The 18,210-nt window shown below is 39.6% G+C and overlaps 1 protein-coding gene across 1 annotated transcript; it reads left to right on the top strand.

Annotated features, from left to right (window-relative positions):
- The first annotated feature begins 13,217 nt into the window (after positions 1-13,217).
- Positions 13,218-15,478, top strand: LOC145042334 (Cytochrome b561/ferric reductase transmembrane protein family). The gene is made up of 5 exons (XM_078990730.1): positions 13,218-13,297; positions 13,520-13,792; positions 13,896-14,060; positions 14,654-14,802; positions 14,894-15,478. The coding sequence occupies exons 2-5, from the start codon at positions 13,646-13,648 to the stop codon at positions 15,267-15,269; spliced, it is 837 nt and encodes a 278-aa protein (XP_078846856.1). The 5' UTR covers positions 13,218-13,297; positions 13,520-13,645; the 3' UTR covers positions 15,270-15,478.
- The last annotated feature ends 2,732 nt before the right edge of the window (positions 15,479-18,210 follow it).

The following is an 18,210-nucleotide window of genomic DNA, read 5'->3' as shown; positions in this document are numbered from 1 at the left end:
AACCATCCAACTTAACATCTACATGGGTTTAGGGCATTAAATCCCAATTTTTCTCCTTCCATTCCAAAAATCTCGGCCCAAGGCCCAAAACAAGCCCAAGAGAAGAGAGTTGACCTTAGTATGCCACCTCATTATTATCCATTGGGTATCCATGCAAGTTAGTCCATATTTCCATGCAACATCACTTCAAAATCACCTCCACTCCTCTCTCTTCTTGAACTCGGCCGAGAGCAACACCCCACACACACAAAACACTCACAAACTCTCTCTAAAATTCACTCAAGGCTTCTTCTTCTTCTACCTCCAAAATCTCGAATTTTAGAAAGCATTCAAGGAAGTTCTTCCACAAAATCATCATCTAAGGTAAGGTTTTGCTTGGATCTATGACTTGTATTCCATATTTATCAAAAATCTCTTCCTAATCCATGCAAAAATCATGATCATGCACTCTAGAAAATCCCATAAACTCGAAAATTTCATCAAGGAGTGCAAAGGCCAAAAATCACTTCATTTCTTCCATTCTTTCTTCAAAAACCAAATCAACACCCAAGGTGAGTTTCATATCCCCTTATTTTCGGTTTTTATGAGTTTTTGTGGGGGAGGATACAAGAAAAAGTGTAGATCCATCATTATGTGTATGTTGTGGTTGATTTCTATGCTTATGTGTATGTTTTGTATGATTTTGATGATAGATTTAGTATGAAATGCTAAAAACCGAGACTTATATCTTATTATGGCATAAAATATACTACTCCATTGCAAAGTATACTAAGAAAATGGCTAAATAGCTTGACAACACTTAACTTGGGCTAAAAACTCATTTTTTTGACATAAAATGTTGAAAATACAAAGTTAAAGGGCCTAAAGTGAAATATTTCGAAATCTGATGGGTAAGATGAGTCAAAACAGTTTACACAATGTATTTTCTGAAAATATACTATTTAGAGGGTTAAAAACATAAATTCCAAGCTTATTGGGCTAAATATGACATTTTCGGCCCAATAAGGCCCAATATGCGAAATTTTCTAAATTGGAGGGCCAAAACTGCATTTTTCTGTAAAACAGTGGACTATAAGTGTTCCATATGCTTTTCAAAGGTTTAAAATGCTTTCCAAATTTAAAAGGGACCAAAGTTGTAAATTTTTTTTTTCCAAATTGGGTCAAAAATGTAAAAGTTGCGAAAAAGAGGGGCTATAACCGAGAAAACTGAAGTTTCAAGGGCTTAAACTGTTTTCTATGATAAATATGCTGGAAAATACTTATTTCAATCATTTTTGGTATAAAAATGTCAAGAAAATTGATTTAAGGACCAAACCGGAAAGTTTTTAAATAAAGGGGTAAAAAGAGTAAATTCTACAATTAAGGAGGGACTGAAAACAGAAAATCTTCAAGGTTAGTTAATACATGAAATTTGACCAATTGATGGTACCACGCTCGTCGACGAAATACAATATACTACAATACCAAAAGTCGTTGTTAAACAAATTGGTTCGGTCTCGAACCAATAAAAATCCAAAACCACTAACACGACGACGTTACAACATTTCGATTCATAACAAATAACGATGGAGAATTCACTATACATACGAGTGTGCGCAGACGTCTATGCACCATCTTTGGGCCCCAAAAGTGTAAAATCTTGTTCGTTGAGCCTAGCTAGCCCAATGACCTGATCTTAAGGCCCAAAGATCTCTCTCTCTCTTACGAAGTGTTGGGTTTTACCGATCCGACATAACGTAACAGGACTTTCAATGGCAAACGTGCTGCTGGTCCCCAAGGGTCCTTCAGTGCTGCTAGTAAAGTCGGTAACTCACGATTGCGGGTTGGGCTTCGGGCCCTTCGCAATTGCATTTGTCCTGAACGACGCGGGGAAATACCGAGGGTTTCGCACCTTCTCTCCTTCCCTCCGGTCGTGGGATTACACAAGTCCGGGAGGATCGAGTTGTGTGAAGAATTACGAGTGGCACCTAAGGGGATCGCTTGTAAGGTTGTCGATTGGACGTTTTCATTAACGTACGTCACAACACTTCACCACCCATTGTATTCTCAATGCCTCCAGAACTCAACGATTTCCCTAACGAAACGAAACAACGGTATACAAACTAAGTAATACAAAGTGATAGGAAAACGTCGGGTTTTCCTAGGGTTTTCAACAATTACAACTTATGAATTACCAGTCGAATTTTTCACAACTCTTACGCTTACATCTATAGAATTCAAACATGCATACTCATGGATCAACACATATTTTTACACTATTCTATTATTAGAAAATATCGGATTTTCTGACGGGTTTCAAACATTACATTGGATTCCAAACTCTACTTATGAACTCACCAACATTTCGTATGTTGACGTTTTTCAAAATACTTGTATTCTCAGGTAACAGATAAGGTGACGGATGATTTATACTCTATGATGTTTGCTGTGGTTTAAGTGATGTTGAACAGTTATTTTGAGAATGTAACGTTTGAACAATGTAATGAATGTAAACACTATTGGTTGTACTATTCCAAATGTTGGTGATGTTTTATGTTATGTTTCATGTATATGCATTGTAATGGTATTCAATGAGTCACGAAAGCCCTCGGACGTTTCCGCCGTCTGGTTCGGGGGTGTGACAGGTTGGTATCAGAGCATTGTTTATAGTGAACTAGCATATCTAGCCACACACGGATATGCATCTATAAACCAAAAAGAGGGACTAACATAACTCTGAACAAAACAAGTAAATAAAATACGCTTGCTTGTATTAGGAATAAGAACATAACGCCGAATCAAACAGAATAATGCTGGTGTCTCGGTTAAATTGGGACTGTTCTTAGTAATACCAAGGAGTGAATGTAGCCTGATCAACTACATTCTCTCTAAAGTAAAACTAATACACGTCTCGATGAGGTTGGGATAGCTAGGGAACCTAAAACTATACCCATCTACCACAAAAACGAGAACGCCTACTTGATCTATGTGATAATTGTAGCACCCTAGGAATGACGTTAGCATAAATTACACACTCTCGCAGACCGCATGGCTGGTTTTCATCACCCCGGAGATCCCTACTTCCCTAACCAGGGGAACAACGGATGGTTAGAGGAGGAGCCCGAGGAAGAGCCTGAGGAGGAGCCTGAGGAAGACCCCGAAGAGGAATCTGACGGGGAACTGGAGGCCGAAGTTGAGGGCGAACCTGCCGAGTCAGAGGAAGATGAAGGAAGCCTCGAGGAGGATGCTGATGATAGTGACAGGGGTGATTCGGATGCAGAGTCCGAAGTCATCAACCCCCCTTATCCGATCAGGGTGCCTGCCTATCGAGTAGGCCCCACTGGTCCTACACCTCCCTGGGGTATTGACCTTTGGAGATGGAGCAGACAGCAGGGACAGCGACCCCCGTACGGCATGTCACGCGAGTTCTTCGACCTGAGAGACGGAGGACCGGCTGATCGAGCCCTTCCAGTCATGGTGAAACGGTTACGGAATACGGGCGATCTTGCCCTGGACACTGCGGATCAGGTATACCAGTTGAGGACTAGGGTCGAGCGTGCGGAGCAGGAGACGCGTGACGTCCTTCGAGAGTTTCACATGAGGCAGGTTCGGTGGGAGTCTCGACTCCGGGATGCGGAACGCTTGGTGGCTAGTCTTCAGGGAGCATCCACATCCTCAGCACCACCTTCGGACGCAGCTCATCGCGGTTAGGGATAGACTTATCATAGTAGTTCGTTAGGAAATATGCTATGTACTCCGACTCTATGTTTAAGTGACTACACTACTCATAGAGTCGTTATGCTGTCGAACTAGTATCACTCATGTATGCTCCCATGAGCAAATTTTCATGTATCAAATGCGGATAATATTAGTAAATTTCTAGGTGTTTTATTACGATATTATAAATTGCTATGTGTTGAGATATTATTGATTGGTAAATGGTAGTAGTGTTTGAGTTCGTACTATGCACCTAGTCAGTAGGATCACGACCTCACCGAAACCACATACCCTCAACATCTTTCCGTTTTGTCACAGAAAGATGCCTCTCCGACCTACTCGCGGAAACCCAGGACCAACCCCACCTGAAGTTGACTCAGCCGCCTTCCAGGCAGCTGTATCTGCAGCAGTCACTGCAGCGATTGCGCAAATTCAACAAGGGAACAATGGAGGAGTCAATGGGCAGGGAGCCGGAAGTTCAAACAATGGAATGAATCAAGGATCCACCAAGGCATGTACCTACAAGGACTTCACAAACGCCAAACCACGAACTTTTAATGGCACTGGAGGAGTGATCACTCTGAAGCGATGGATCGAAAAAGTGGAGTCGGTATTCGAGATATGTGACTGCCCTGAGCACATGAAGGTGAAGTTCGCAGCCTGCACTTTTGCGGATCAAGCACTCACCTGGTGGAACGGACATGTAGAATCCATGACACTCCCTGTAGCCAACTCTATGCCGTGGACGGAGATGAAAGAAATGTTAATGGCAGAGTACTGCCCACGAGGCGAAATACAGAAGATAGAACAAGAGCTATGGAACCTCACTGTGCAGAACGCGAATATCGATGCCTACATATCGAGATTTAGCGAACTATCTCCGTTGTTCCCGGGTATGATCACCTCGGAAGGAAAGAAGATTGAGCGATTCATCTGGGGACTCACATCACCAATTCAAGGGAATGTGATAGCTGCAAACCCCGAAACATTTGACAGTGCGAAGAGACTGGCAAAAAGGTTGTACGACCATAATAACAAAAAGGGAGAGAAACCAGTGGAGGCTGAGAAGAAGAAGGAAGGAGATGACAAGAGGGGGAAGAACAATAAGAGGAAGGGGCGCTAGGGCCCCGACACCTCCAAGAAACAGCAGACAGTGGCGGTTAATGCCGTTACCACATCGGCTCCAGCCGCACCACATGCTCCAACCTCAGCCACTTCAAATACTCCCGAACCTTATTCCAGTAATCTTCCCAAATGCAACAAGTGAGGTTTCCACCACTATGGAGAATGCAAGGATTTTCAGTGCACCAGTTGCAACCGAAGGGGTCACACTGCAAAGTACTGCAAGGCTTACCCTCCCCATAACCAAAATCAGGGAATCAACAACAACAACCCTCGCAACAACAACAACGTCCATGCCAGCGGCAACAGCGCAGGGCCTAGCTACACCTGCTACGGATGCGGGAAGACTGGACACGTCCGCCGAGACTGTCCCAACAACAACAATTCAAGAAATGGAGGGACAGGAAGGATGCTGACCATGGGTCAGGGGGAAGCTATTCAGGATCCCTCTGTTGTTACCGGTACGTTTCTCTTAAACCACGCTTATGCATGCATCTTATTTGACTCCGGAGCGGAGCGAAGTTTCGTAAGCAATAAGTTTAAGCACCTATTAAAACAACTTCCCCAAAAGCTAAATTAAGCCTATACGGTAGAAATGGCCAATGGGAAAACCGAATCCACTGGGGAAATCTACACCGGATGTACCCTAGCTCTTAATCGACACGTCTTCCGAATAGACCTAATGCCAGTATCAATTAGAAGTTTCGACGTGATCATCGGTATGGACTGGTTAAGCCCCCACCATGCCGAAATTATGTGTCATGAGAAGGCCGTCCGTCTTCGTCTTCCAAATCACGAAACCCTAGTGGTCTACGGAGACAAATCTAGCGTGAACCTTCGCCTCGTTTCGTGTGTCAAGGCACAAAAATATCTACCAAAGAACAATCTGGCGTTCCTGGCTCATGTGGTGGACAAAACCAAGGAGGAGATTAACGTTCAAGACATTCCTGTAGTGTGTGAATTTCCGGATGTGTTTCCTGAAGATCTTCCGGGAGTGCCCCCAGAGAGACAGGTTGAATTTCGAATTGACCTTATCCCAGGAGCAACTCCCCTTGCTAAATCACCCTATCGGTTGGCTCCTGCCGAGATGCAGGAATTATCCAGCCAACTCAGCGAACTTTTGGACAAGGGATTTATTCGACCTAGTTACTCGCCATGGGGAGCTCCGGTGCTCTTTGTCAAAAAGAAAGACGGATCTTTTAGAATGTGTATCGATTACAGAGAATTAAACAAACTCACAATCAAGAACCGCTACCCACTTCCCCGAATCGATGACCTATTTGACCAGCTCCAAGGGGCTAGTTATTTTTCTAAAATCGATTTACGGTCCGGGTACCACCAACTCAAAGTCCGGGAAGAGGATATTCCAAAAACCGCTTTCCGAACTCGTTACGGACATTATGAATTTGTCGTAATGCCCTTCGGTCTAACGAATGCCCCTGCCGCATTTATGGACCTAATGAATCGAATCTGCCGACCGTTTCTTGACAACTTTGTCATTGTTTTTATCGATGACATCCTCGTCTATTCTCGAAGCAAGGAAGAGCATGGCCAACATCTCCGACAAGTCTTAGAAACTCTACGATCGGAAAAACTTTACGCCAAACTCTCCAAGTGTGAGTTCTGGCTGCGGAGCGTGAATTTCCTAGGTCATGTGGTCAGCCAAGATGGAATCCATGTGGATCCCTCTAAGGTCAAAGCTGTAGAAGGTTGGGCAATCCCGACAACGCCCATGGAAATTCGTCAATTCTTGGGATTAGCAGGCTACTACAGGAGATTCATTCAAAACTTCTCTAAGATCGCCAAGCCACTTACCTCGCTTACGCAAAAGGGCGTACCATTCAAATGGACAGACAAACAAGAAATCGCATTTCGAACCTTGAAGCAAGCTCTATGTAGCGCACCTGTACTATCTCTGCCTGAAGGAACGGAAGACTTTGTAGTCTACTGCGACGCATCAAATCGGGGTTTAGGTTGCGTTCTCATGCAACGTGGGAGAGTGATAGCCTATGCATCCCGCCAGCTAAAGACGCATGAAGTAAACTACACAACCCATGACCTAGAGTTGGGAGCTGTAGTCTTTGCCCTAAAAATTTGGAGGCATTACCTGTACGGTACAAAGTGCACCGTCTTCACAGATCACAAGAGCCTCCAACACATCTTAAACCAGAAGGAGTTAAACATGAGGCAACGAAGATGGGTTGAGTTGTTAAACGATTATGAGTGCGAGATCAAGTACCACCCAGGCAAGGCCAACGTGGTAGCTGATGCATTAAGTCGGAAGGAGTACTCTAACCGCCGTACGAAAACTCTCTCGATAACCATTCAATCTCACCTGGCCACTCAACTTGCAGTAGCCCAGTCAGAGGCCATGAAGACGGAAAATAGAGCTAGCGAAGCGTTGCGCGGGATGGAAAAGAACCTAGAAACAAGGGAGAATGGGGTATACTATTTCATGAACCGTATTTGGGTCCCTAAATTTGGAGGGTTTAGAGATGTTGTCATGAAGGAAGCCCACAAGACGTGATACTCCATTCACCCCGGTTCTGATAAGATGTATTTGGATATTAAACAACACTATTGGTGGCCTAACATGAAGGCGGAAATCGCGACCTACGTCAGTAAGTGCCTTACATGCGCCAAAGTAAAGGTGGAATACCAGAAACCTTCAGGATTGTTGCAGCAACCGGAAATTCCCGAGTGGAAATGGGAGGGGATTTCTATGGATTTCGTTACCAAGCTACCCAAGACGTCGGGCGGACTGGATACCATATGGGTAATAATCGATCGACTAACGAAATCTGCCCATTTCCTGCCAATCAAGGAATCTTACAAGATGGAGAGACTGACGCGATTGTACCTACGAGAAATTGTGAGACTCCATGGAGTGCCAAAATCTATTATCTCGGATAGGTACAGTAGGTTTACGTCCCGATTTTGGCAATCACTCCATAAGGCGATGGGAACAAACCTCGATATGAGCACCGCTTATCACCCACAAACGGATGGTCAAAGCGAGCGAACTATCCAAACACTCGAAGATATGCTCCGTGCATGCGTGATAGACTTTGGAAAGTCTTGGGATACCCACCTACCCTTAATAGAGTTCTCATACAACAATAGTTACCATTCGAGCATCAAGGTGGCTCCTTTCAAAGCACTTTACGGGCGTAAATGTAGATCACCGTTATGTTGGGCTGAAGTAGGTGACACCCAGCTAGCGAAAATGCATGTGTCGAACAAAGCGCTAACGGGACCGGAGATCATCCGTGAAACCACGGAAAAGATCGTTCAAATCAGAGCTCGATTGCAAGCATCGCATGACCGACAAAAGAGCTACGCCGACAAACGACGAAAGCCCTTAGAATTTCAGGTCGGTGATCGAGTACTGTTAAAAGTCTCGCCCTGGAAAGGGGTTATACGTTTCGGAAAACGGGGAAAGCTGAACCCGCGATACATTGGACCTTTCGAAATCATCGCTCGAATTGGTCCAGTAGCATACAGACTGCAACTACCCGCAGAGCTAAACGGTGTACACCCCGTGTTTCACGTATCTAATCTGAAGAAGTGTCTCTCAGATGAAACACTCGTCACTCCTCTTGACGAAATCAAAATCAATGAGAAACTCCTGTTCGTTGAAGAACCAATTGAAATCATGGACAGGGAGGTAAAGCGTACTAAGCAGAGTCGCATCCCAATCGTGAAAGTACGGTGGAACGCAAAGCGTGGGCCAGAATTCACTTGGGAGCGCGAAGATCAAATGAAGCAAAAGTACCCTCACCTATTCTAGTTTTCTCAAATCTAACTTTCAAACAGAATTTCGGGACGAAATTCCCTCTAACGGGGGGATGATGTCACAACTGGAAATTTTGTGTCATGTAATCTATACATTCAAGCTAATGTGAATCAAAAACTTCAATCAAATACATTATACAAGTACTACAAGTAGTCATCAAACAATTGGAAAACCCTAGAAGTTCTTGTTAAGTCTATTTGGACTAGAACTTCCTTATTGGATCCAAATGGACCAATAAGCTTCCAATTGGACTATCATGGGCTTAGAACCCTAATTGGGCTCTAATTGGACCCTCATCTATTTATTTCAACATTTTGGGCAACATTGGGCCTAGAATGAAATAAATACAAAATTTTGAACCATGATTAACCTAAACTAGCCCAACAAAGTGTAAAAATCATACTATATTTCTTTTGGGACTAAAAACCATCCAACTTAACATCTACATGGGTTTAGGGCATTAAAGCCCAATTTTTCTCCTTCCATTCCAAAAATCTCGGCCCAAGGCCCAAAACAAGCCCAAGAGAAGAGAGTTGACCTTAGTATGCCACCTCATTATTATCAATTGGGTATCCATGCAAGTTAGTCCATATTTCCATGCAACATCACTTCAAAATCACCTCCACTCCTCTCTCTTCTTGAACTCGGCCGAGAGCAACACCCCACACACACAAAACACTCACAAACTCTCTCTAAAATTCACTCAAGGCTTCTTCTTCTTCTACCTCCAAAATCTCGAATTTTAGAAAGCATTCAAGGAAGTTCTTCCACAAAATCATTATCTAAGGTAAGGTTTTGCTTGGATCTATGACTTGTATTCCATATTTATCAAAAATCTCTTCCTAATCCATGCAAAAATCATGATCTTGCACTCTAGAAAATCCCATAAACTCGAAAATTTCATCAAGGAGTGCAAAGGCCAAAAATCACTTCATTTCTTCCATTCTTTCTTCAAAAACCGAATCAACACCCAAGGTGAGTTTCATATCCCCTTATTTTCGGTTTTTATGAGTTTTTGTGGGGGAGGATACAAGAAAAAGTGTAGATCCATCATTATGTGTATGTTGTGGTTGATTTCTATGCTTATGTGTATGTTTTGTATGATTTTGATGATAGATTTAGTATGAAATGCTAAAAACCGAGACTTATATCTTATTATGGCATAAAATATACTACTCCATTGCAAAGTATACTAAGAAAATGGCTAAATAGCTTGACAACACTTAACTTGGGCTAAAAACTCATTTTTTTGACATAAAATGTTGAAAATACAAAGTTAAAGGGCCTAAAGTGAAATATTTCGAAATCTGATGGGTAAGATGAGTCAAAACAGTTTACACAATGTATTTTCTGAAAATATACTATTTAGAGGGTTAAAAACATAAATTCCAAGCTTATTGGGCTAAATATGACATTTTCGGCCCAATAAGGCCCAATATGCGAAATTTTCTAAATTGGAGGGCCAAAACTGCATTTTTTTGTAAAACAGTGGACTATAAGTGTTCCATATGCTTTTCAAAGGTTTAAAATGCTTTCCAAATTTAAAAGGGACCAAAGTTGTAAATTTTTTTTTTCCAAATTGGGTCAAAAATGTAAAAGTTGCGAAAAAGAGGGGCTATAACCGAGAAAACTGAAGTTTCAAGGGCTTAAACTGTTTTCTATGATAAATATGCTGGAAAATACTTATTTCAATCATTTTTGGTATAAAAATGTCAAGAAAATTGATTTAAGGACCAAACCGGAAAGTTTTTAAATAAAGGGGTAAAAAGAGTAAATTCTACAATTAAGGAGGGACTGAAAACAGAAAATCTTCAAGGTTAGTTAATACATGAAATTTGACCAATTGATGGTACCACGCTCGTCGACGAAATACAATATACTACAATACCAAAAGTCGTTGTTAAACGAATTGGTTCGGTCTCGAACCAATAAAAATCCAAAACCACTAACACGACGACGTTACAACATTTCGATTCATAACAAATAACGATGGAGAATTCACTATACATACGAGTGTGCGCAGACGTCTATGCACCATCTTTGGGCCCCAAAAGTGTAAAATCTTGTTCGTTGAGCCTAGCTAGCCCAATGACCTAATCTTAAGGCCCGAAGATCTCTCTCTCTCTTACGAAGTGTTGGGTTTTACCGATCCGACATAACGTAACAGGAATTTCAATGGCAAACGTGCTGCTAGTCCCCAAGGGTCCTTCAGTGCTGCTAGTAAAGTCGGTAACTCACGATTGCGGGTTGGGCTTCGGGCCCTTCGCAATTGCATTTGTCCTGAACGACGCGGGGAAATACCGAGGGTTTCGCACCTTCTCTCCTTCCCTCCGGTCGTGGGATTACACAAGTCCGGGAGGATCGAGTTGTGTGAAGAATTACGAGTGGCACCTAAGGGGATCGCTTGTAAGGTTGTCGATTGGACGTTTTCATTAACGTACGTCACAACACTTCACCACCCATTGTATTCTCAATGCCTCCAGAACTCAACGATTTCCCTAACGAAACGAAACAACGGTATACAAACTAAGTAATACAAAGTGATAGGAAAACGTCGGGTTTTCCTAGGGTTTTCAACAATTACAACTTATGAATTACCAGTCGAATTTTTCACAACTCTTACGCTTACATCTATAGAATTCAAACATGCATACTCATGGATCAACACATATTTTTACACTATTCTATTATTAGAAAATATCGTATTTTCTGACGGGTTTCAAACATTACATTGGATTCCAAACTCTACTTATGAACTCACCAACATTTCGTATGTTGACATTTTTCAAAATACTTGTATTCTCAGGTAACAGATAAGGTGACGGATGATTTATACTCTATGATGTTTGCTGTGGTTTAAGTGATGTTGAACAGTTATTTTGAGAATGTAACGTTTGAACAATGTAATGAATGTAAACACTATTGGTTGTACTATTCCAAATGTTGGTGATGTTTTATGTTATGTTTCATGTATATGCATTGTAATGGTATTCAATGAGTCACGAAAGCCCTCGGACGTTTCCGCCGTCTGGTTCGGGGGTGTGACAGTAACGCCCAGTATGTGGTTTATATGTTATTGTATGGTATGTGATAGATTGGGGGAGCTCACTAAGCTTTGTGCTTACAGTTTTTAGTTTTGGTTTCAGGTACTTCCGCTAGCAAAGGGAAGAGCTTGAGATGATGGCATCATACACATCACAATTTCAGCTTTTTATCCTGGGAGTTTATTTTAGATATTATGATATGTTGATACAGTTCTTTTTGTTATGACACATCTATTATAACTTTTGGGATTTGTGACGTACGGTTTCATTATATTGTGGATGATGGGTAACTTTTAGTACTATTTAAACAAATTTTTTTGGGTCGTTACACTATATGTTGTCATGTAGGATAGCCTAAGAACTCTTGATCTAGGCTTTCTTGCCCATTCCTTGTTTGGTTGTGGCTCTAGATTAGGATCATTTGTTCGGTTGACTATCTCACATATGGTTACTTATGGTTACACATTTCATGGAAGTTAGTTGGTAACAGGACAGTGTGTTGTGTGAGGACTAGTAGGTGGTAGTGAGCTGTGTGATTGCTGGTTTCCTATATTATGTGCCTACTTGATCCTTGTTTGTTTATATGTCGACATTGGTAATAGTGGGTTGATGTGTTCTACTTTGTGCTGTAGGCCAAAATATCCGATATGGGCTGGCTATAAGCCCTAGACACGAATGCTTGGGAAGAGCGGTTAGGTTGAGGCGGTAGGCCAACAAACCCCGGGTATTCTAGCCAGATGGCTGATTGGACCCGTTGCATGTTGACATTTCAGTCCAATGACTGGTTGGGCCTAGGCATTCCAACCGGGAGGTTGTGGGCCGTTGTGCATGCTTATATATTTATAATATGGGGTATTCTAGGAAAAACTCACTAAGCTTTATGCTTACTCAGTCGTTGTTGTTTTTCAGGTATCAACGTGATCATGGGAATGTGAAGGCGGGACTGTACACACTTATCAGCAACATTGAGGATTCCGCGTTCATTATAATATTCTGATTTTCAATAATTGTAATTAGGAATAAATTGTTTTCTTAAAATGGTTTCATAATTGGGAAGTTTTATTTTAGTAAAAATGAAAATATTTTGTTTTCGAAAATCGGACGTTACACCATAATTGCAGATCGATGAGACTTGAACCCTTAATCAGTTTGGGCTGAAGGACACCAGATCAACACTTGATACGGGTGAGCTAAAAAACTTTGGTTCAATAATAATTAAAAATAGAGTTGTAGAGACATGAGATGTTATAGTGCGACTCTCTATTAAACTCTCTATTCTCTAGAACTTAATGTTGTTTTAAGAACTATTAGTGACCTCTAGGATATCAAAAAAAAAAAAAAAAAAAACTTACTAAACATTTAAATTGGAACCTCATGGGTCCTTTACAGCACAAAGTAAAAGCCCCATCGACACTTAGGGTAACCTCTTTTAACTTTGGTTATACTTGTGTGATGGACTTGAGCGTGATAGGTATGTTATATCGGATAAAGCAAAATCATCATGGGCACAAGTATTTTCATGGTGTCTATAATGCGTAGACAAAATTGGGGTGACGGTTGGTGATTGTCAGAAAGAGATGGCCCTCATCGACACCACATTCACTAGCTTGCACTGAACTATGCCACCATTCTATTAATTGTGAGAACTTTTGTTATATGTTATTTGATATATCTCAAGTAATATTTAATCCTTTATTAAATAATGCTCAAGATTTGGATTTGATTTGAAGATTTATAGATTATCTTGTGAAATAATATATTAAAAATTTAAATGAACAAAACCGACCTTTCTTCTTATGCGCTCTTTGACAACTCACATGATTATAATATTTCCTCTTTTTGCTTTTACCTCATTCAAAAGTCGTTAGCTCATCAAGATGTTTGATCAATGATGGTATAAAGTCACATATCTAGAGAGAGAAGGATATATCTTACGAAATCTATATAGAAGTGTAAAACAGTCGAGGAGCTAGAGCTAGTGATAACAATGCATGGATTCAAGAAACTGGTTCTATCAACTATGTCTACAATTCTTCTTGCACTTCATCTTCTACCCTTTGTTGTATCTTCATCCAACGAAAACCATCTCATCATTCCTCACAAATACATCAAACAGGATTCCGATAACCACAAGGTAAGTAACAAATCATGCCTCTCAATGTTGTTTTTTCATTTTGGTTTTTTCTGGTGTCTGTTTGCACTGATTAGCTAGGCTTCCTGCATGATCGATGATGCAGATGAGTCCACGTTTGATATTTGAAATAAAGATTCATGGGATTCTGTTGTGGGCTTCCATGGGGTTCTTGATGCCTCTTGGTGTACTCATAGTAAGAATGTTTAACAAAGAAGATTGCAGCCCCAGAAAGCTTAAAGCTCTCGTATACATTCATGCTATTCTTCAGGTGATCTAATCACTAATCTTTTTGTTTTTATTACAGCATTCAAGATCAGATTTCTTCCCATAACCTTTCTCACTTTAGGGGAATAAAATTGTGTTTTGTTTGTTCAAAGTCACATGCCTTTATCATTTATGGGTTTCATCTCTTTTGCCTTTGCCATCATTGCTTCACTTTAATCATGCATTTGAATATTAATTAGAGAAAGACGAGTGATGATGATTGCTGTGACCACAAGTTTAGGTGGTCTATCACATCAACCAGATTACCTTTAATCCATATTGCGTTAATCTTTCTTTTGCTTTTAATGTAAAAACTAGAGGTAATCCCCATGCACCAAAGTCCGTTATATATTGCGATGTTTGGTGAGGAATTATTTAACGTTCTTTATCTCTTTCTCTTTGCAAAAAGCCTGTGTTCGTGACTTCCCACTCGCAAATGACTAACTTGATGGCTTTCCCATTCAAATTACAACACTAATCTTCGAAGCTTGTGAAACTTTTTGACAATAAAACTTGTTGAAAATTCACAGAAACCAACATAAGAAAGTGTAAATCAAATCGATATTGATTTTATTACTTTTGAATGTGTGTGAAAAGATACTTGCAGTGCTTCTTGCATTCGCTGGAGCAATCATGTCTATAACGAGCTTTGAAAACTCATTCAACAACAATCACCAGAGAATAGGTCTTGCACTTTATGCTGCCATCGTTGTGCAAACCCTTGCAGGGTTTCGAAGGCCTAAGAGGTAGCGATTACATTCTTAATTACAAGAAAAAACTATCTTTCGTAACAATGGTAATTAAATAATAACAAAATAACGGCTGCTTAATTGGTAGGGGGACTAAAGGAAGGACCTTATGGTACGTTTTCCACTGGATATTAGGGACAACAGTCTCACTAGTTGGGATCGTGAACACCTACACAGGTCTAAAAGCGTATCACAAGAGAACATCAATGAATGCAAGGGTTTGGAGCATACTCTTCACTGTTGAGGTCTCTTTCATGGCTTTCTTCTACCTATTTCAAGAAAAATGGGGTTACATGCAGAAACAAGGAGTAAAATCAGGTGATGAACCCGTCATAGTGATACCTTCTCATCAAGTGGAGAATCAAAAAGAGGTATTACCACCTCAGCCATCCAGGAAGAGTAACTCATTAGGGAATTACTTTGCCAAAAACAATGCTTTGAAGAAGTTATTTCAAGTAACGTAAATACGTATTGGCGATTTTTGGTTTTATGTATATCATTCCATGCTTGCACAGTTGCACTCGTTTGAATGGTGATAATGTGTGATTTGGTAACAATGTGTGTTTGTACATTTTAGAGAGAAGAGATAAAACTAGGAAGACTAACTTATTTCTTGTCATATGATTTGAATTGCTAAGATTGTATGTGCGTATTATAGTCACTATTAGAAAAACGCGACTACAACACCAATAATGTCCGTTGTGTATCATGTGAATAGAAAACAAAACACCAATGTTTTGCATAATAGTTTAAGAAACAATGCAACAAACTTTTTTTTACCATCGACGTATTAGTAATTATTAGTTGCTTAATCCATTTTATTGTAGATATATCATGATCGTTTCTGATGAATGGATATTTTCTCAGAATGAGATATCTTCAATTCGTTTTGACTACTCAGTTTTAACCATGTGCGTCAATATTGCCATCGAGCCTTACAACTGAATGTATTCTGATTCATTACTAACAATCATATTCACATCTCCCTGTGAATAAAGTTGAAAATGTTGTAGTATGTTATATATGAACTTTATACTGCAAGACCAACTTATATTGTACAATCTATCTAAAAAGTTTTAAGTTTCTAAGCACCGAATAAAGTTGAAAATGTTGGAAACGATCAAACAATAAAAAAACAATTGAATCAGACGCGAATAAGAATTAAAGGTAGTTACCTACTGTACCAATTAAAGTAAACTATTGATTTATATACCAATATACAATTGAATCCTTTAAAAATAAAACAATAAAACAAGATCGAAAATATCGAGCCTTTAAAAATTGAAAACAATAAAAGTTGAAACTATTAAATAATAAACACAAAGTTAAAAGAAGAAAAAACAAACGTTAAGTATTGAAAATCTGGGGGTCTTTTATTTTTTTCTCGTGTAATCGTAGAGTGCTGACCAAAAAAGGGATTAATTTATCCACCATAATATTGAGTTATCCTCTTGTTTTTGCAGTGCGGGATGTCAAAACGTTTCGTAGGACCCCGTTTCCGTGTGGTACCCGTCCTGTTTCGGGGAATTTTTTTAAAAAATTCGGAGGCGTGGACGGGGGTGGGGACAAGGTTAACACCTGTTTTAGTTTCGGGGGCGAGGGCAGGGGTATGCAATCCCTTCCCGAAACCCCATGGGAACCTCGTTAATATATTAAACATATATTAATTGTATAAAGATAATAAGCAATAATATGATTTTGAGCTTCCAAAATTCATTAAAAAACATGTGTTAAGTTGTTAGTATAATGTTTTTAAGATGTCATAACTTTTTTATTTTGAACATATAAAATTCTGCTATAAATAATTATTTGTTACCTAAAAAATAGTTTTTTTAACCTAAATAATAACCTCTTTTAGCACAAAAAAGGAAGTCCAAAATCAATTGGGGTGGGGGTTATGTGTTGAGGTCGAAAGATATTGTGACGTGTCAAAGTCTATCTAGGTCTTTCTTAGCGTCGAAGTATGTTTGTATGTATGTTTATTATAAGGGCATTTTGTATCGAAGTTAAAGGGTTTTAGTCCCTTATTTTTTGTACGCTTTCCTTATCCATATATATATATATATATATATATATATATATATATATATATATATATATATATATATATATATATATATATATATAGGATGAATACTAGAGTTTGAGAGGAGTTGCATTCGACTTGTATTCTCTGATATTTCACTGTATTTTCCAGAAAGCATAATCGAGCCAACCATATTATATTTAGATCTTGTGTTCTTAATTCTTTTTTAACTTTGATCTCTTATTACATACTCGATTAAATCATAACTACATTTGGTAGCAAAGTAGGATTCACTTAATTTTGATATGATTTTCGTAAGTTTTCAAAAAGGTTTGAGTCTCGTTCTAAATTAAAAATATTCTGCTCTTTTGATTCTGAAAATCATCACAAATCATCTGTTTTGATTCGATTCTGCTTACGGTTTGTTAGATCAAGTATTTTGTGCCGGTTTTCTGGAAGAATTGTCAATCAAATCTCAGTTTCTGAAGCTTTTCACAAATTTCGTCTGTACAACAATGGAGAACTTTGTCATGAACACCATGACTTCATACTCTCATCTTCTTGGTTCATCCATTAAAAATCCTATGTTGATTCTTGAGTTCAATGGTCAATGGGTTGCTCGAATGTATGACAATTTGAATGTAATAGCTAAGGATAGGTGGAAATGCATCATTGGTGATGTTCTTCCTCCTACTGTTGTACAAAGTGTTGGAAATGCTGCTAATAATCCAGATGTTGCTGAATAGACTGAAAAATTACAAAAAAAAAAAAAAATGAAAAGAAATGTATGTGTGAAGTCCGTGGTGCTCTTCCTCCAGTTGTATACAATTACGTGCACAACTGTAAAACCTCTAAGGAAATTTGGAATACACTAAAGGAGAAGTATCAAGGTAGTGAGAAAACAAAGATTAACTTAGTCAAACAGTGTCTGCAGGAGTTGAGAGAGTTTAAGTAGAAGGAAGGAGAATCCATTGAGCTATACTATGCCCGTCTGAATTAACTCATATTCAAATGTAATAGATATGGAGTTACAAGTCCTACAATGGAATTCAATCTAACATTTATCATGGAACTTCGCAAAGAATGGAGAAATGTCAGCCTTATGATAAAGACACAATAAAGTTTCGACTATTTTTCACTGAATGGATGTGTTAAAAGCACATGAATCTGAAGTGAATGAGATTGCTGATGAAGCAAGGATCAGTCTGGGTGGTCCTCTTGCTCTTGTGTCGAAGGTTGCTGGAAGAGATGTTGAGAAAGAAATTACTGAGAAGGAGAATTCGGAAGATGAAGGCTTGATCGTCAATTCTAATGATGAGGCTATGGCTTTTTACTCAAATAATCGAGTGAAGAAATTCTTCAAAATGCCTTTTAATTCG

This window comes from Lactuca saligna, chromosome 1 (genome assembly GCF_052625555.1).
Source record: "Lactuca saligna cultivar CGN05327 chromosome 1, ASM5262555v1, whole genome shotgun sequence".
NCBI classification, from domain to species: domain Eukaryota; kingdom Viridiplantae; phylum Streptophyta; class Magnoliopsida; order Asterales; family Asteraceae; genus Lactuca; species Lactuca saligna.
Note: the sequence above shows the minus strand (reverse complement) of the source record. Positions and strands in the feature narration are given on the sequence as shown.

What these genes read in the sequence shown, in the direction of transcription:
- LOC145042334 (XM_078990730.1), top strand. Translation starts at nt 13,646, where the DNA reads ATGCATGGATTCAAGAAACTGGTTCTATCAACTATGTCTACAATTCTT. An exon ending in AGGATTCCGATAACCACAAG is followed by an intron (nt 13,793 to 13,895) that starts GTAAGTAACAAA and finishes TCGATGATGCAG; the next exon opens with ATGAGTCCACGTTTGATATT. An exon ending in GGGTTTCGAAGGCCTAAGAG is followed by an intron (nt 14,803 to 14,893) that starts GTAGCGATTACA and finishes CTTAATTGGTAG; the next exon opens with GGGGACTAAAGGAAGGACCT.